The sequence below is a fragment of the Ambystoma mexicanum genome, chromosome 6q, assembly GCF_040938575.1.
Source record: "Ambystoma mexicanum isolate Mex_15411 chromosome 6q, UKY_AmexF1_1, whole genome shotgun sequence".
In the NCBI taxonomy this organism is placed as follows: Eukaryota; Metazoa; Chordata; class Amphibia; order Caudata; family Ambystomatidae; genus Ambystoma; species Ambystoma mexicanum.
The window spans coordinates 1,062,628,423-1,062,649,556 of NC_090937.1; the positions used below are offsets into that span (position 1 = coordinate 1,062,628,423).

The 21,134-nt window shown below is 41.5% G+C and overlaps 1 protein-coding gene across 4 annotated transcripts in view; it reads left to right on the plus strand.

The window, feature by feature from the left end:
- The window catches only part of SGCZ (sarcoglycan zeta), a 6,780,780-nt gene that overhangs the window by 4,782,367 nt on the left and 1,977,279 nt on the right, over positions 1 to 21,134 (plus strand). For all 4 annotated transcript variants that reach the window (XM_069631598.1, XM_069631597.1, XM_069631596.1 and 1 more), the window contains one exon: positions 12,406 to 12,600. In XM_069631598.1, the coding sequence (XP_069487699.1) occupies positions 12,406 to 12,600 (195 nt within the window). The remainder of the gene's footprint in view (positions 1 to 12,405; positions 12,601 to 21,134) is intronic.

The window sequence follows — 21,134 nt, forward strand, 5'->3', positions numbered from 1 at the left end:
CTATGTTGTTTTAGAAGCAACATGTGAACAGACCTCAGGAACGACAGGATTCCCATGCCTCTGTGAAAGCAAGTAATCCTCGCATCTTGTTTTAGTGCTCTGATGTTTCCTGGTTACAGGTAAAGGCTAGCCTGTAATTGCACTTTCTTGATGCCATTTTTCTGGCAACTGAACGGAAAGAGTTGATATTGCAGCACACATTCTGATTGTATTATCCCAAATTTACTGAAGGTAACCTGTTGATCAGACTGAGAAAAGGTAATCCATTTACAGTATCTGGAATGAAGTTGTGATTTCACCCCCAATGTAGGTTCTCATAGAGACACTGGGATCCATATTGCCACCTCCAAAAGCTAAAAGCGGCAAACAGGAGCACAACATGTATGCCACCTCAAGTGTGTGAAATATTTCAAACCCTGATCAGGGGGTTGTTTACCCTGATAAAAGTTCCAAACTTAAAGACTGAACCAAGACAATGCTCTTCCCCTGGGGCCAATAACTGAAAGCCTCTGAAGAAATGGAAGGTTGATTCACCAGTCACAGTGGATGTTATATTTCTGCTTGGGCCTTACAACTGCTTCTTTAATAACAAAATATAACAAGCTCTTCTTATAAATTGCACTGAGAATTTGCTGTGATGTATTTGCAGTGTGGTCCAATATCCTATGATCCAAGAGACGTGTGATTGTATAGCTGTCAGAAGAAGAATCACACAGATATGGTATGATATGATATTTTATTTATATCGCGCTCATACACAAGTGTTTCAGAGCGTGACAAGGCAAGGGAGGGGAACAGGGGAGAACAAAACAACGATCTTACTAGGCTCAGTGACATTCAGATCGCGCAAGTGCATGGGAAGGGGAACAGGGGGGGGAAAGCATGGAAGGGGGGAAGTAGAAAGTGCATAACAGAGGATAAACAGATAAATAATAATTAAATAAATAAATAAATAAATAAATGTGGAGATAAACTATGTTAGTGCAGTCAGCAAGTAGCAAGTGCTGGGTTTAGGCAATAGGGTACAACTGATAAGTGCAGATGAAAAGCAGGGTGGGGGACTGCATGGTTACAGGTACAGACCCCAGTGCAAGGGGTGGCCCGGAGGCAGTGCGGGAGGGTGGCAGGGTGAGCAGGTACCTGGGCCCGGGAGACAGAGGGTGGCCAGGGGCATAGTTCCGAGACACAAAAACAGATCAGCAGGGTAGAAGGGGGGGCAAAGGCAGAAGCAAAGAGGAAGGTCTTGAGGTGCTTCCTGAACTGGAGATGGTTCTCCTCAAGTTTCAGAGTCGGAGGGAAGCTGTTTGAAAGGGAGGCCCCAGCCAAAGACAGAGCACTACCTCCAGATTGTAAAATGTTACAGTTCCTGGTCTGTGTATACCTCTTAGAACATACATCTTGACAGTCAAAGCAATTTGAAGTCAGGCTGTGGTTATGCTGTATTTTGAGCATGTTTTACATGCAAGAGTATTTGATGTCCTTTCACCTATTCCAGATGTCGGCACTATTATCCGTAATGTGGATGGTTACTATATTATAGACCAAACACTCCCGACTACTTGCACAGTATGAGCCGCTTTCTACGGAGCTAGACTCATTAGCACACCGTGTTCATGCAGCGTAATCCCATCCTCCTCTCTGGAGACCCCGTGTGTCACCTCTGTAATGCACGCAGCCTCTGACAGCCTGGGGCATAGTAATAATGGAGCTTTCCCAAATTGTTGCAAGCTAGCCCATTTGACAGCTGAAAGTTCAGTTCCTAAAGAAGAACAAAGGTGCGCATATTTCTCTATGAATATAGATTACATTTTTTGCAAACTGTGACGGGAATAGGCATTGCAGATGTAAGAGGGTGGAGTCGTGGATGTGTTCGCATCCTTAGTTATTTTTAAGAGTGGGATAACTTTGTCGATCTCCTCAGAGGTGCACGAGTTTCACTGGGTCTGCCACAAGAATGTTCCAACCAGAAGCGTTCTTTGCAATTGTAGCACCAGATGAGCCTATAAAATGAATAGTACATGTTAAACTGTTTTTAGTAAACAAGTCATTTGCAAATGTAACTTAAAAAAGATAAACATCCCTGGGCCACCAGTGAACCAATAGCAGACGTGCTGGCCATAGAGATGCATTAAGAATATATTGGAAGCATCAAAGCTATTCATTAGGAGCTGTTAAGTGAGTGAGAGAGCCATGAAAATGGTTCAGACACACCATTGCAATTCATTAAGCGATAACAGCCATTACAATATATAAGTACGTTCAGCTAGATGTAAAATATTTAACAAATGTTGTGTTCAAAACTATTTTTACGATGCCCATCACGATCCTAGTGGTATTTCAGTGCCAAAGCGTGTTGCTAAAGGTTTCATAAAAGAAGGCCCCCAGAGTAAGTTCTATCATCTAGGGCAGCCATATCTCAGTTCCAACCCGGGAACAATACATGCCATTAACATCTATAGGATCTGGGCACACCGGTATGTGTTGCAGAAAGTGGGTACTATGCCATTAATACAAACATTTCTGTTTATTTTATTCCTGGGCAAAATCGTTGTTTATTATAAAAAAAAATATTAAATTGGCAAGCTCTCCTAGTTTGGGAGTTAATATTGTGCAAAATACACAAAATGCCATGCTGCTTTATGTTTCAAAGCAAATGACAACCAAAGTTGAACATTTCTTACTGAAATACAATTCTTTGCACATGTCAATAACATCCCATGAGACCTAATTGTGGAGGACCTTTCTACTTTGAAAGTCACGGAAATAATTATCAGTGCAAGGTCAATTTGAATCGATGACACTACATTTCTTCAAAACGTTCTGTGGACCTACCAATTTGTTAAAAAAAACAACAATCGAAAAGGTAAACTATCAAGTCAGGATAACACATCTCATAATGGTTTTCTTTTGTCTACAATTCAGTAAGGCATCCACTTTACATATATCTATTAGGAGCAGGTCATAGGTCTTTCACAACAGTTTTCCAATCTTGTTCCCACTTATATAATTTTCTATATCTCGCCACGATCTTCAAATCATGAACCTATTTCATTTGATTCCCATACTGGCTTCTGAACGTTTAATTGGTGCAAGTATACGACTAGACCTCGTATTGTCGCTGTAATATATTTCGTACACGTTTATAATATAAAGCTGTGTTGTAATGTTTCATAGAGGGGTTCTTAGGACGAGCACAAAGCTTTAGGCAAATGCTAGTAGCACCAAAGAACACGTATTCATCCACCAAATTCACAAATCACCACAATACAGTATGCAAAGTTCACACTCAATATCCATTTAACATAATTTGCCGTTTTTGCCTCAGAGGTAAAGGCTCAGGGCTTGATTTACACAACATTTTCAACGTGGGAAAGTACCATTGAAAACATCTTTGTAAATCAGGTCCTCAGTCTGCAAATTCATGCTAAAAGTATTTGTCTTTTTACTGCCATATCTACCTTGTATAGGATGACGCATGTCATCATTGAAAGACCTGTTACCAATGTCCTTGAAATTGATAAGACAGCAAACTGTTTCACATCCATCTGTGGATAGTGTCTTGTTATCAGCTGAGCTTATTTTCATCCTTAAAGATATTGTCGTTGGCATGATTGGCAAAGGGGTATTGCTACCACTACAATCTTTCAACTTTAGATCACATATACGGCAGATTTTGTACTGCCATATATGTGTCTAGTGCTCATGGTTGCATGACACAATCTTCTAGCCACAACAATTAGAGTACTATATAAATGCAGGTATCCTTGATCCTGCAATAGAAGATGGCTGATGGTAGCCTATGATGGAACTTAGAAGATACAGAGTAAGACTATAAGGGTAGCTTGTCTAATGTGCTAGAATATCCTATGACCCTAGATCTTAAGGCAGTCTGTCTGCTACGTCTAAAAGACGGTCTAAGACTGCTGGCCTATTTGCGCTTAGAGGACTTTGAGGATAGCCTGTCTATAGCACCTAGAAAAGCATGTGAGGGTAGCTTGTCTTTTTCACACAGAGAATCGGATCACACATTGAGATCCAATATAAGCTATATCTGAGCTTAAGGTATGTTTAAACACACCACTATGGCAGACATCTGCAACAGGCACAGCTTTCCATGCATACAATTTAGAATGCAGGGAGACCACAACCAATTCGGTCTAGCTGGACACGTAATGACCTGGCCCCTACACCTCAACACCTGTGCCATTAGAATACAGTGACAACCTATGACAATTTTCGGTCTAGCTGGTCACATATTGAGTTTCTTGCACTAGCGCTCTGTCGTTACCTCCCTCTGCACCCATCCACATGTTTGACCTCTTCGGTTGCTTACTGAAGCCTAGCCAGTCCACCTAGATCTTTATCTCGGCCAAATGCACACATGCACTCCAAGCCTTTTTTGAGAATCTCCCCATACCTGGGGGCGCTCCTACCGCAAAGCGCTTTGAGGCCATACAAATGTAAAAAGGTCTATATACACGAACGATACTACTACTACTTTTGCTACTAATACTGCTGCGACATAAAATGAACCAAACAAAGATTTCACATGAAAGGTGTTTGTTTTTACTGTATAACATTCCTCTTTCAAACTGGTGTGGTCTAACAGGCTTCCTGGTGGGGGAGTTGAGTACCTGTTCTGCATCTTTCGAAGTAAGCTGAAACCTGCTTAAAGGTCAGTGGTCTCAATTCAGGTTTGGAAGCCTGCCTAAAGTGTGAATGTTTTGTGTTTGTTTTGCTATAGGCAGTGGTATGTCCTCTCAGGACTCGGCAAAGTCCCACTCTCACCACATCCATCGAGGGCAGCAACAATCCTTCCCAATCAAAGCCAGACACAAGAATGGGCCAAACAGCATGACTGAGTGACAAAAGCAGTTTTGAAGCACATCATTTCTGCTTTTAAATGTCCATGAGATTGATACATGTTTTCCGAATTAAAATGTGCATCATCGTGCTTGTACATTTACTATTATGCCACTTAATATCTATAATGCAGTGTATGTGGTATGTGACAGAATGTGCCAAGTGGCCAAGATCTGCTTCCTGTCCTTCAGACATTCTAAAGGGAACCTTCGCCTACATAGTTCTGGAGTATTTCAGTATGGGGGACTCCAACCCCATCCATCCAAATTTTATATATGTTGAAAAAATGTGTGCAAGTAAAAATCTATTCACATAAACCCATCCTACGAAAGTGGCTTTCAGGAAATATAATTGAAGACATATGAATAGCTATCAGACTTTTATCTTATTAAACACAATGTCATCCTTTCCACTGCCACCACATTTCATATATACGATGGAATCACTTGAGTCAGCAATTCGTTTTTTTCAATTGTCTCGTGACTACCACGTTTTGAAGGGAAGCCTCTTTTTTTGAGCATTGCATCTATAGATGTTATGTGTCAGAAACAGTATTGGAATGTCCCAGACTTTTCTAAGACATGTAACTTTCATTGTGATGCAAAAAATAATGAGATATTCAAGTCTTTATATTTTCCTTATATTAAATAGGTACGTTTGTAACATGCACCATGGACATCAAGATTATAAATATTGTACTTCTATCATGCATGCTGCAGCCATTTCCTATGTTTATATATGATTAGGTTCCGGTATTAACAACACTCAAATACAATGATGAGTATATTCTTTAATCAATTAAGTAGTTCACAATAGGTCTCCCGATCATGCCTGACATCTTGTTACCAACATTTTAATAATATTTTTCATCAAAATTAATTTCACATGTGATGTCATCAATGACATTTGTGATGTCATCTTTGATGTCCTGGGTGTTAGTCTTAGCAGTGCACAGTGGTGGCGCGAGTTATGGTTGCTTAGCTTACCATAACTCACACATTTCTGAGGTTTTTCGGTTTTACTTGTAACCATAACGTCCCTTTAAAAAAGGTTTTTCATCGAATTTCATAGGTTTTTATCAGTGCAACTTAACCATAACATCCCTTTAACAAAGTTTTTTTTACTGAATTTCATGGGTTTTTACCAGTGCATGCTATTTTCCTACAACGTACTAATATCATACTTATCCCAATATAGCAACACTTCTGTCCAATTTACAATGTTTTACCTTAAAACTTTGCATTTCCCACCTTCTAGCATCATTTTTAACTCTTCTATACACTTTTTTTGCATCTGTCGACGTCCGCAAATGTCTGATATCATCACAGACCTTCCGGACAGTGCCACGTGACCATGCGCTCGCACGCAACATGATGATGTGTCTGCGAAGGTGTCCGCACTTCAGAATCGGGTCCATGCTTGGAAGACTGTTTGGATCTGCATTTCTCGACTGATCTAGGAACCTTTAAATTCAAAATGTACCCTTGCACAGCTACTACACCTATATGTACTCATTAGCCATTAACAATCTAGTGCAAAGCACATACTTGGAAGAATATTAGTAAAACTGCTATTTCCCTTAAAAATGGCATAAGATATTTCCCTCCCTCCTCCCCAAGAGCCACCACCACCACCCCCAGCTGGAGGACCTACACAACAGAAAAACGCAGTACTTCCAAAGACAATGAAGAGGACCATGAAGATAAGGTAGAAGACGTGCCTACCTCTAGCACCCAGAGAGAATCATGGGTGTGGCAATTCTTTACCACTGTTGGGAGTGTACCAAAGGCTTAAGATACCAAAGTTAAATGCACAAAGCGGGAACCCGGGGGGCTAAAAAAATGTCTTCCTACAGCAGGACACCAACGGCCTCCCACTGTAGGAAGGAAGGACAATCCTTTTCCAAGACTGGCACCATGGAAAGAGAAGGCGGTGCTCCGTACAGAGCCTCTCTTCCCTTTCTATGGCCATATTACCACAAGCACATTGTTTTTCCCTTTCAAACCTATCCTACTTCTACTTTCAAATAACTTTACCACATAGCCGGTCCCAGGTGGACATGGCCACTTTAATACCATTTTTCGTATGAAGAGGGTTGGTTTGCTCCCTGAAATTGCGCACACAACTAGAAATTTAAGAGCTCAATTAAGCATGATTTAATGCACATAAACGAGCAGCCGACACGTGTTTCAAGCAAAATACTCTTCTTCCAAGGCTGCAGGGTTATAAAAATATATGTACATGTTTGTCAATCATACATATACATTTCCAAAAATTATAAGCATCCAGACCAAAAGTATAGGCCGAGCATAGGAGTGGCATTTTGTATAAACATCACAAAGTAGCCCAACAAGGTATGCCAAAATAATTGTCAACATCAAGGAAACATATAACATATCATGGCAGGGGAATAATAAACATGAAATGATATACAGCCAATTGTTCATTAAGGTTCATGAAAGGATCGGGTCAAGTGCCATGTATGAAATAAAGGAGAAGAGAGAAATACAATAAATCAGTGATCGGAACTGTCCCGTGAATCCAAAGCTGATCATACCCATGTCCAAGTGCACGCGAATTTAAGAAATTAATTTTACCTGATGAAGCTTTAAGTTAGCTCTGGTGCTACAAAAGGGAACATAATGTATGGTATTGTATAGCCACAAAGACAGAAATAGCCAATAAGCTTCCACTGTGGCTTGCAAACAGAGAACTACTAAGTATCCACCTTAAAAAGTCCGGAAAGTGCCAAAGGTTCTTACCTATGTGGTTGTAAGTTGTATATCAATTGGATTTACGGCTCCACTCCAAGCGGAAAATTGCTATATTAACCACACAAATTTAGTTAGATTCATTAATACAGACATCAAAAATTAAAGTAAATTCACATACCTATATCAACGCAATTGCGTGTTGAAACTGGAGTTTTCAAGGCAAGCATGGCAAGTTAGCCAAGTTAGACGGCAAGCACCCGGCGCCGGGTGAAGGGGAGACAGAAAAAGGAAGGAACTAATTAGTAAGAGTGATTGTCGCTCGCGAGTGCCAGATGGTCACGTGCGTATGCCCCCAGGACTCACTGTATTTAGGGGTCTACGCGAAAGACCTGGTTTTACTGGCATTTCCGCACGTCTGGGAGCACTGGAGCCTCGCGCATGAGGGCTGGGCTCCTGTTTACATAGATATGGGTGTGAGCAACTAGAAACGCTGAAGTAAGTGTTATCTCACGGCGGCCATGTTGGGTGTGAAACTCTATACTTGGTTAGGCCGTTGACGTCCACACACTATTATATTCGATTGGAAGTCAAATGGGTGATAATAACTATATTGGCCAATAATTATAGTGATTGAAATAAAAATTGATGCACAATTTAATTTAATTTACATAAAAAATATTTTTTCTTGGCCATTGCCACCAATATTACCAACTAATCGCCTTCCCATATTGTTAAAAATAAATTGGTAAAGGTGCAGCTCAATTAAAGGTGCCGCACCAATTTACCTGTTGCCATAGGGGGCATAAGGGACTGAGGGACACAGCTATTGAAAAAACAGCAATTAGCATTACAAATTAATTAACAACCATAATGGAAGGCACCTATGTTCCCCGATTCTCAGCGTCGCGTGCGCATGGTCCAATTAGAATATTCATATGTAGTCGTTACTTGTACACGTATAATGCCGACCGCATATTTTCTGCCTAAGATAAATAAACATTTTACACATATACCTGAAGGAAGACCAATTCTAAGTGGGGGTGGGGGCATCATGGAACCTATTTCCATTTACATCAATGAATGCTTAGCATCCTCAGTTACTCCAATCCCCACCTTCTTGCGCGATACAATGCATATGCTTCAAATACTGTCAGAATTACAAGTCATTTCTGGGATGTTGTTGGTCACGCTTGATGTTATAGAAAGTGCAAAGTTGTCAGCATGAGTGTTTCCCATAAAATTTGTGTGGCTACTACACAAGCTAAACACATTAAATGATTGATATATGCGAAATGTCACTCAAATCAGTGACAAATCAAATTTATTGACAGTGTTATTGGTGTCAATGGGCAAGAAAAATTATTTTTTTTGTAAATTAAATTAAATTGTGCATCAATTTTTATTTCAATCACTCTAAGTATTGGCCAATATAGTTATTAGCACCCATTTGACTTCCAATCGAATATAAAAGTGTGTGAACGTCAACGGCCTTTCCAAGTATAGAGTTTCACACCCAACATGGCCACCGTGAGATAATGCTTATTTCAGCGTTTCTAGTTGCTCACATGGCGCCCATATCTATGTAAACTGGAGCTCAGCCCTCATGTGTGAGGCTTCAGTGCTCCCAGATGTGTGGAAACGCCGGTAAAACCAGGTCTTTCACGTAGACCCCTACAGACAGTGAGTCCTGGGGGCATACGCACGTGACCGTCTCGCACTCGCGAGCGACAATCACTCTTACTAATTAGTTCCTTCCTTTTTCTGTCTCTCATTCACCCGGCGCCGGGTGCATGCCGTCTAATTTGGCTAACTTTCCATGCTTTCCTTGAAAACTCCAGTTTCAACACGCAATCGCGTTTATATGTGAACTCTGCAGACCACTTACCTCAGCAGTCTCTTTGTGATGCTGGCCCATGCAGCTCCTCCGCCACCTCCTGATGACATTGTTGGTGTGGTGATTGAAGATAAGACCATTTCAAATTATTGTCCAACCAGCTCTGCTCTCATCTTTATTTTACCTTTATACATGTGACACCATAAACACAACTTGTTTTAGGCACTCTGGCCTAACAATGTCCAGGACAAGCATCAACTGCCCAGGACAAGATGATCACATCCTGGCATGCCTTTTGTTCCATCAATGAGCAAAGAAAACATGAGGACTGCCTCTGACCGGGCCATCTTAATGGTCCTTTAATGGACCTAGAGAAGAACTAGGTCTCAGCAGACAAAAAAGCAATTATTAATGTAATTTACTTCAATAGCATGTTTTGTCATGAGGTAGCAAATACTTAATACAATTGAGCAAGGAGATGAGGAAGGTGCCCTTAAGGTAAGGAGACAATGCTCCCTCCTCTAGGTATGGGGATTCTAAGTGTCAAATTACATTCAATATTACATTAGGGGTCATGACACCCTTTCTCTAAGCTACACAGCTTACTGGCAAAACCTGATTCACACTTTGCATGTGCTGAATTTTCACTGAATGAAAGTGTTTGCAAACTTTCAGCAAGTGCTGAGAACGCACGGGGAGAACAATACGTGAAGACCTCTGTTATATGAGGCATCCCATCTTCATCGACATATTACAATTAGGAGAGGTTGGTTACCTGTCAACAATATACTCTAATCAATTTGTGCTAAGAGCCATTTGTGCAAAAACACTGTTATGTAAGTAATGAATCTATCTTGGAGCGCCAGCCTCCATCATTAAACAATTGACAGGTACCGGCTCTCAATGCGCTCCTTAGCATCATCAATGCCTCGCTCGCAGAAAAATCATTCCCAGACACTCTGAAAAGTGGGCTCATATGACCTCTTTTGAAAAAAAACACCCTAAATCCAGACAACCTAGCCAGCTACCAGCCCATTATGAACCTTCAGTTTATCGGCAAAATCTTGGAAAAATGAGTTGCTCCACAACAACTCACCAGAATTTAACAACTTTACCTCCTAATTGACTATCAGTCAGAATTCCACCCAAGTGTAGCATCGAGACAGCCACCATCCAGGTTGTGGATGATGCCCTCCAAATCACAGATAAGGGCGACTCTTGCCTCATCGTTCTCCTTGACCTCTCGTGTGCATGCAACACCATCGACCAACACATCCTTAAGTCCCTGCTTTCTCACAGGATGGGATTCTCTGGCACTGTCCTGAGTTGATTTACCTCCTACCTCTCAGGCAGACACCAGTCTGTTCAAATGAACCTGGTGCATTCTAACTGATGACAAGTCTCCTGTGGAGTCCCACAAGGCTCCTTCATCTCACATATCCTTTTTAACCTTTACATGGAGCCTTTAGGAACTTTCCTCAAAGATCCCAATATAGCCATCTACCAATGCACAGATGATACTCAGTTTCACATGAGAGTAAATAGCGCACATGACATTATTTGTTTCCGTGATTACTTAGCCATGATCCAATCCTGGGTGTCGATTGCCTACCTCAAACTAAATCCATCCAAAACTGAATTTGTCCTCATCGGTCTGCCCCCCAAAAAAACAACTTGTCCAACAATGGCTCAATGATATTCACCACGAAGGATTTGATCTACAACTCTCAGAATCAGCAAAATCCTTAGACTGCATGATTGACAGCAGCCTGTCCTTCCAGAAACACGAAGACAAGAAGGCCCAAATAGCCTAGCTCAGAATCTCTACCCTTTCAAAAAAGCAAACCCTTCATCCCGCCGCAGGACTTCCAGACCGTAGTGCAGGCCTTTGTGGTCTTGTACATTGATCAGGGAAATGCTCTCCTGACAAGGCTTGCATCTGCTCACTTGGCTCCCCTAAAAGCAGTCCACCATGCTGTAGTACGTCTTATTACAGGAGCACTGAAATTTGTCCCCATCCTACGCAAACTACATTGGCTTCCTCTCCAAGCCAGGATACTGTTAAATACTGCATGTATCATCTACAAAGCAGTCATAAGTAGTACACCAGCGTACCTGGCGGCTAAGTTCCACATATCTGGTGGCACACGATCCTCATACAGAAAATAAACCAACCGGCTTGAATCACAACTTGTCCGCAATGAGACGGCCAGCAAACAATCCTTCTCTTGTCATGTACCCACCCTCTGGAACTCGATCATGGTGTCGGATGGGAAGGCCCCCACAATTCTCTAATTTTGTAATCTCTCAAAACATGGCTCTTTCACCAACACCTGACCAATGACTAATTCTAATGTACGCACATACCGAAGACAGAGCAAACACAGAACTCACAATACTGTGCTGCTGTGAACAGATTACATCCCAAATTCCGGCTACCCATACTCTGTACAACGCTCTGCTGCTCTTGAGCTAGGTCTGCGCTTAAAACAATAAAAATACAAATACAGATAAAAGATCATAGCACTTACGTGCCTTCCATCCAGCGCATACATTTCTACATACCTTATTTTCTTTCGTGAAACCTGAGAGACATGTTCTCTCAATGAAAAGAAAAATTAACGTAGGCAGAATTTAGAATGAACTAACCCAGGGCTTTGGGGAAGTTGAATATGTTTTGACCACATTAATTATCTTTTGCTGCATTTTGTTAATTAAATGCAGCCAAAAGCCTTCCAAATTGATTACTCTGTCTTGTCTCTCCATGGCCTTGCCATGTGCGCCACCAATTGTAATGTGTAGACACAGTGTACATCAGAAGACATTACATAATGTAGTATGTTATAGATGATCTGCATTGGTAATCACTTGTTTTAAAATCGTATATGTACTAACACCACTTTAGTGGTTTTATTTGTACTGCACCCCTCTGCCTTCGGGCCTGGTTCTTGATCTTTATAATTGTAAAAATAAATAAATACACTTTTCTTCCAGATGACACGAGAACAGTACATATTGGCAACACAACAGAACAACCACCCGAGGACGGACAACCCACAGTTTTACCCCGTAGGAATTTATGGATGGCGGAAGAGGTGTCTCTACTTCTTTGTTCTATTGCTGCTGGTGACAATGATTGTGAACTTGGCAATGACTATATGGATTTTGAAGGTGATGAATTTCACAGTGGTAAGTGCTCCCATATAAGTTCCTTTCTTCACTGTGCAGAGGTGTTGTCATCATTTCCCCCCTGGAGTTTGATATTTGTAACCACATGTATGGTCTTTTCCATCCCTGCCGGTGCTTTTTCTAAATTGTACAAGTTGAGCTAGTCGCCAAAGATATGATCATTGAGAAAACATTAATTGAACACATATTGTTTTTCTCATTTACAGAAGCGTTACTGTTTTTTGTTGTTGTATTACTATGCCTTTGCGTGCAAATTACGCTGCCATCTTGTTGACACACCAATCAAAATGGAAACCAATGTGCCTATTTTATTTGACTTTCATGAGAACCTCAAATATTATCACAAATCGTCAGTGTATTATGAAGATCAATGATTGGAAGTGGACTTTGACCTTGAACCAGCCATTTGTTGTTGCCCTGTTAATGATATGCTATTTTACAAAGTCGTTCTTCATTTCTAGTATATACAGTATAGTGACAGGATTACTATTCAATAAGTGTAATTATAATTATAATTGCTGTTATGGATTTTGTAAATACTAGAGATTGGTTTCTAAGAATGGGATCAAGATTCGAACCTGGGTTGCACTGTATTGTCTTGCTTCCAACAACGTGTTGTCTTTTTCCCAAGATAAACACGTTGCCCCTGAGCTAACCCCCTGTACATTTATGTATGGTGATCCCAGGCCTTTTGGTCTTTGGTAAGCATTGTGAAGCTTCTGAACATGGGAATGGGACCTCTTGGTTTAGTGATGGGATTGAGTGCCTACACTGTATTGGAGAACAGTGGTGAAAGGATGCATCTGCCTGTCAGAAGTCTTCATGAGACAAAACCAGAAATCTCATTGGATTGTTTAGGCTAGGGTGGCATACGCTACTTAATGAAGTTTCGACTCAAAAACTGCTCTTCCTCTGTAAAAATAAAACTACCAAAAACAGCTGTGTGCCTGTCCCAGGTGTTGGGCCATGGAGCATTTACATCCTACAACTGTGATTCAATAGTTTTTTGTTTCTTACTATATGGGTCTTCGAAGGACCCAACCCTGTTGCTTTCCCTGACCCGCCCTTTCCTGCTGAACTGCCTAATACTATTCCATCTGCACTATTTGATGTTCTTACAATGTTTAAGAACACATTTCATTTGCACGACTCAGCTAACAATGAGACATGTGTGTATGTTTCTCCCTTTACACAACTGTGGGGCCGCTTTAAATGCACGTGAAGTGGATGAGACAGATCTCCAAACTATGTGGTCATCTATATTAAAGTGGCTGCAGGGGTGGGGGAGTGGCCATTATAATTTGTGATCTCCCTCTTGTGTCATTAGCGTGGCCCCCTCCTGCGTGCATCCTATTTTCCGCCTTTGACGACATTTAAATAGCGTGATGTGTTGCAATTACTGGTTATGCGGCGCGATGCATACACGCCACTCATTGTTATTTTTTTAGCGCACAGAGATTCCATTTCAGCGCATGATCCCTAGCTCTGAGCAGACACTGTGCCTGACTGCCAAGAGCAGTGCCAGGTCATGTTAAATCTACAGCCAAGGCATATTTGTTACAATGGGAGGCCTTTTAAAATACATGAGCGTTCTTTGGCATTCATGCCCTAATGCCGCATCACCACCTACCGAGAGCGAGGCCAAAGGAGGCATCCAAGTGCAGTAATTGAAACAACAACCTTTGTACCTGAGCCACATCACTCGGCAGGAGTGCTGTCTACCGTGCATGCGCCGCGCAGCTCGGGCCTTGCAATACGCCGGCCGGGGGGCCGGGGGGGGGGCGGAATCCTCCTACTAGCTGGAACAAATGACACCTTTAAATGGTCTTCCTTGCTCGGCTTGATGAGCAGGCTCCAGCCACTCAGTCATTCTGAACTGTAATATGAAATCACACATTTGGCGGGTAAAGCACATCCATCTGTGAGGCGAGAGGCCCTTGGTTCAGCGGCCTCAGGAGTGAGCATGGGACACGAGTAATTATAGCATTTCAAGCTCAATGAGTTTGGAAGGATAACGTTTTATATGCTAAAAGCCAGTCTTTCGTGATAAGATTGCTCATGGCGATTATTACACTACTACAACTAAATAAATAATACTACTTTTAATATTTCTCTTTCATAGGCATACATTTTTGCAGAATTAATTGCAGCTCATGCAAAATGCACTGAATGAGGGTCGGGACGTATATACACACATATATATTTGGGGCATGCCTGATGAATAGTCGAATGGACATATACACGCACACATGCATCTACAAACCATCTTAAATATTAGTCAGAAGCAGATAACCAACATTAACATGGAAAAAATAGCACCCGGGCTGCAAGAAAAGACAAAAACTAGAGAGACATTGGGATGTATGTGAATTTACGCATCACGTTGAACATCTATGTTTGATCAATCTTTCCAACTCAACGATGCAGCATGACGTGGCCTTGTATCAAATGCTCTGTACTCATAAGCAATGGATATATCCCTGCTTTCTGGGATGACTAGAGCACCCCGTCAATAACTCTTTATCTGGGTAGCTGATGATATAGGGACATGCGGATTTGGAGTTTCAAAATTAGAAAAAGGCTCTTTTCAGGTTTTTACTGCGTCTGTCTGTATGATTCTATGTATGAATGTATGGGATCTGTATAGGACAGACCTAGCTGGGAAGCAATGGACCACTGCGTGTAGGAGACACACTCATGCAATTGCAGGTAGGGTGTAGCACTTACTCTGATTGGTGGGTAAGTCAGGGAGTGGTGGGTGTCCAGAGGGGGAGAAGTGTACTAGTGCCGGTTGGAGTGATCAGAGATTTGCAAGGTGTTATTTGAAAGGGTGACCTACTTCTGGTAAACCCCCTGCAACATGGCCGAGGGCACTGACTTTTGTGTTCACAGGAGGATTCCATGGTAGGAACTCCCCCTGATGCCTCTATCCTTAGACTAACTTTACACACTGTATCCGATTGGTACTCTGCATTATCCCGTAGGTTGCCCATCTTTAGTGTCTTCATTGCACCCTCAGACAGGCACCTACTAGGAGGCCCCACTAATTGATGCTGTGAGGCTGCTCACTCCCTCAGCATCAGTTGTGAAATATCTGGGAACGCGCTTCACCGTCTCACATTCTCTGCATGGAATTTGCTAAGCTGCACTTCTAGCCCCTTCCTTCCTGGTGGGGCTACCTGAGAGCAGCATTCTGTTACCTTCTGAGGCCTAGTAAATCATATGAAAAACATCTAAATACATATTGACATCTTGTGAAGAGGATCTTCAGTGGTGTTGCAGTTCATCCACCGCCCAATAGCTATACAAGATGCATGGTATGTGTGGTGAGTTGTATAAATGATGAATACACCAATCCCTGCACCCTTCCTTTAGGCCCTACCATCTAGCTCACTCCAATAAGTCATTGGGCAGGCGTGCAGTGACTGGGGCATCCAATGGCAACAGCTATAATGGCATGTTACTATGTAATTTATAACGAGCCTGTACACGAGTGTTTCTAGATGCGACAAGACAACGGAGGGAAGACAGAGGGATGACAAGACAAACAGTCTCACTCGGCCTTGTGTCATTCAGATCGTGCAAGTGCAATGACGTAAAGTGCAGTGGCGATCAAGGGGGGAGTGCCAGGGAGGGTGAAGGGGAGAAGTGCAATCAGGTCAGCATTTCTCTGAGTAAGTGCAGGCAGGCAGCGTGGCTTTGGGTAAGTGTAAGGAGGCAGTGGACCTTGGAATAGTTACAGCCCCTAAGTGCACGGTCGACCCGGAGGCGGTGAAGGGGAGACTAATGATGGAGGAACCTGGTACCCAATAGACTCTGAGGGTAGCCAAGAAATAAGTCAGCGCAGGAGACAGTTAGGTCAGCAGGGCAGAGAGAGAGAGAGAGAAAGAGAGCAAGAGCGAGAGCGAGAAAGCAGAGGAGAAAAGGAAGTTCTTGTGCTGCTTCCGGAACTTCAGGTGGTCTGACTCAACTTTGAGAGGGTTAGGGAGGCTATTCCAGAGGGTGGTACCTGTAGAGGAGAGAGATCTACACCCCACTCTCTGTGCCTGGAAAGGCGGCTGACCCTCAGATAGTTTGAGGTAGCTGAGCGAAAGGCTCGAGAAGGAAGGTATTTTGGAAGAGAAAGTTGAATGTAGTGTGGGCCCCAACCCCGGCCCATGCTGCCTGAAATTATCACAATGCATTTTTCTGCATGAAATAACTGTGTGTCTACTTATCCAGCAGACTCCAAGTGCTTTGTTAGAATATTACCACCAGTTGGCTGCTGTTTTGACAAATTTCAGTCTTCATAATGCTAAAAATAATTATTTTTCACATTAATAAAAAACACTATGCATATTGTATATATAATAGCCAATTAGCACACTTAAATTTGTTTTGCTTTTTCTACTTCATCATTATAGAACAACCTTTGTTGCAGCGGCAGGTTTAGCTGTACAATACAACTCTGAGAGGAATGCAAATAAACTCATTATTATCATATTTGTTTGGACGCAGAAATGTGTGCGTTATCAGTGCTAAAAATACAAAGAGTGGGAAACTCTTTATGCACAAAAAATGAATTCAAGCACCCCAGGCAGCCCTGCAAATATAGTTAGCCTATTGTGTATGTATAATGGATAATATGCTACTTTAACATTCAGGTTTGAGAAAACCATTCGAAGGACAATCCGTGCAGGCAGTTACATTTATTGCAAGCTGGGTCATAATGGACGCATGATTTGACAGCAGTTAATGTAATAGGTTGCATAGAATTGTGTAAGTATTCATGTTTTTGTAATATCAAATGAGATATCCATTTCCCTGTGTCCTAACTCCCATCTTGTATTAGCTGACAAACTAAATCAGTCATTGTGTGTGTGGTCGCTGGGTGTGGGAAGTAACAACAATCTTAATTCTAAGCCCCCCCCTGCAGCTTACACCCCTGATATAATGTTTGATCTCAATAGTTGATCTCTGCTATCATCTCGTGTGTGTGGCATATTTATGAGTCTAGAAAGTGTACTTATCCATTGTTGAAGTTTTTGTAATACACACAACTGACATAAACACATACACAATAGTGAACAGTTAATGGATTTTCATTTCCACATGGTTGGTAGACATGAAATGGTGCAGAAACTGATGCACGGGGATCAGAAATAGTACTATGTTAAGCCAGTGATCTGTGTGTCTTCATTCTGAGTAGACACCAGGGAGTAACAGATGTCAGGTTGTTAGGAGGCTCTGGATTCCCCCAAACCCTTCTGTTTGAAAGTTCAGTGGCATAAGAGGTGTCTGCAAATTTGTTTTGGCTACATTTGTGTTTGATTTCAATAACAATAATAATAATAATGATTTAGCATTTATATAGCGCTACAAACCCTACGGTATCTGTGCACTGCTTATTACCCACGGTGCGTGGTGCTCGACCTCGGAAGGATGAAAGGCTGAGTTTGGCCCAAATTAAAAGTTGTGACACTTCATGTTTCAAAATGAAGAAAGCTAATTTCTTGCCACATTTCAAGTCAAGATATTAAGGAATTAATAGGGTAGTATGATTAAGAGATGTTTTCTTTTCTTTTCTGAGGGAGAGCTTTTTCTTGCTGTGGCCCACTATGAGAGATACACAGGGACTCATCATTGGAGGTGTAGGGAATAGGATTAGCTAAGACACTATGTTAAATTTATTCATAAGGCCATTGTCTAAGCATACTGGATCTCCAAATTGTTTGAGCTATTTAGGAAAGATAGTGAGAATTGGAAAGGTAGAAGAAGAGGAAAGACACAGAAGACAAATGAAAGTATGAAGTCTGTTTACTGTGTTGATGCAGTGTTTGTCATTAAGGAACTCTGAAAAGGTGGCGACAAAGAACAATGTGATGTTCTTATATCACTATTATGTGTCTACTTCTAACCTGCCAACTCTAAATGATATAATACCTGTATGTCTTTCTCTAGGTTTACCACTGCAAATTATCAAAGGCGACTAATAGTTTAAGCCGTTGACTTATTTCCCAATGGAAATGTTCCAAGAGTTGGATTTGTGCATTTATTTAATCTACTATGGATATGAAAATTAATTGTTTGTTATGCGCTTCATACTACAGACCATTCTCTAAGCAAAGAACCGGGATTTGAGTCTGTGTTGCTCTGCGTTGTCTTGCTTCCAAGACAAATGCGTTGCCCCTGAGTCATCCTCCTGGCCGGTGCATAAGCTGTAAAAAGTAGAATGACTCTCCTGTTGTTGGGGTGTGGTCTATTATTTTAGAGCTAAAGACTTAACACCTGGTGAGTGATATGGTCATTTTAATGTATGTACTGCACGTTATTCCACTGCCTCCTTCCCTCATTATCTATCCTTAGTTCTGTCTCAGTGCACGTTCATATTTTGATCTCTGCATCCAGTTCATGATTTTCTTTGAACATTTTAGCTTTCACACAAATTACATATTTTGATACCTTTTATTGGACTAATTGAAAAATATATGCAGAGATGGAACAAAACATTAGCCTACAAAGTCCTGTAGACCTCCTCATCGGAAGCTGCAGAGTGAAATGATTTCTAAAGGAAAGCCACATCACAGATCATTCTCAAAATTAAAAGAACATTTCATAGGAAGGATGAACAGAATGAATGCAATGAGGGCCTGGAATTTCTTTCTTATCTAAAAGACCATGAATACTCCTGGAAGTAGATGACACAGACATAGCAGAAAAAAGGAGAAAACATTGATTATTTTCAAATGTTCCCATTAAGATAAATGAAAGTTGTCTAAGGAGGATAGCTCAGGGGCAATGCACTCACCTTGCAAGCAAGATGACGCTGAGCCACACAGTTCTGGTCCCCAGGTCTGCTCTAAGAAACCTCTGTGTAATAAGTAACCAATTACAAGCATTTTTGAGGTGGTCCCTGATAGTTCCCTAAAGTTACTGGTGTTTTTTTAAAAGGCCTATTGGATTGAGAGGTTTGAAAACACATAATTGAGAAATGGGGTAATTTTGTATTTTTATCACAGAGTTTACAAAATGTTTTGCAGCCTCAAAGTAGCGTCCGGGTGTTTTAGTGATTTGAATGTAGCAGCTAAGGCTTCCTGGCTGGTATACAGTTTGGCACTACAAAAATGTGCTCTAAGGTTTAACAAATGCAGTCGGCAATATAACCTTACTATGCCTGAAGCTACACAATGGGTTTCTGACTGCATACAGTGTGGCAAATGAAAAAAAAACATTACCCATTTTGGACAATGCAGTGTCTGCTGTTATCGCAGCTTGTCTCATGCTCGGTAATGGGCGCCAAACATTTGAGCTTAGATGCCAAAGATCTATGCTGTGGGTGTTCTGTTCCCCTCACGCATTAGGGATCCTGAATACTAGTGCCTGGCAGCCATTGGTTAGAAATGGTGCTAGAGGGGAGTCTTCTGACTATGTTGATCTGATTGAACTGCTGGACCTGGGCTCAAAGTTGGCCATAGTGTGTCATAAATCCAATGTTGATGTTACTACCACTGTCTTTTAGGTTAAGCATATTCAGGTACTTGAGCTCCCACATCCTTCTGTGTGTGCTATTTGACAGGCCACCTTTTAAAACTATCACAGATAGATTAAGCAATAGATGTCCATCCTGTGTGAAGTGTCGGCCCACTGGTGTTTCTGTTTTGTGGTTTGAGATGGTGTATCTATCTTGGTTCATCCTTTCATGCAGCTCTTTAAATGTCTCTTCCACATGATTCCTTTCAAAGCCTTTTTTTCCTATTGGATGAGGTATACAACATTGTACCATCTGCAGTTTCTTATCCCTTGTATCTGTATTGTTCGGTTTTGCATAGTTGTCATGGAAGATCTAGTGCAGACGTGTTGGCATGTTTTGCATTTCCTGATGTTGCAAGGGTACGTTCAAGGTCTTCTTTGTTCTTTATCTAGTGGAAATTTACTCCCGTTCAAAGAGTGTGCTAGCTTTCTCAGTTGCTTGTCAGGTCTATGCTGAGTTCATCAGTCATAATGCCTGTACCAAACCTGAAGGACATGGCGACTGTGCAAAAGGCAAAACCATATTGTGCAATTGTTTTATCTGGTTTTGGCTTTCGTGAGTAAACATTAAATATGTGTGTTACTATGTTCGCACCTAGAGAACAGTATATGTCCATTTTCTTTATGACCATGTCATAAACGTTCATGTCGCCTGCTCCAGGGTCAGTCACAGAGATGAAAGGTAAGTTCTCTGTAAATTCTTTTGGCCTCTTCAGGGCTGAGAACATGCCTTTCTCTGAAGATAGGCCCTCATTTTCCTCCGCATTCAAATAATTTCCCCAGGAGTCTCTCCATTCTAGCCATAGGCTGGCTGTCTCCCCAAGGTTGGGCAGGAAGCTTTCTGGTGGGTAAACCGTAAGTGACTGAATTCTCCCCTTTATATTTTCCTTCTCTTTATGAATGCTTTATATTTTCGTTCTCCCTTTAAAAGGAAAATAGGTTTCCATTGTTTTTCTCAAGGGGATTTATCTTTCTTGTGGAATCCAATCACTCTTTTAACAGTACGTTTGATGTTATGTGTTGTT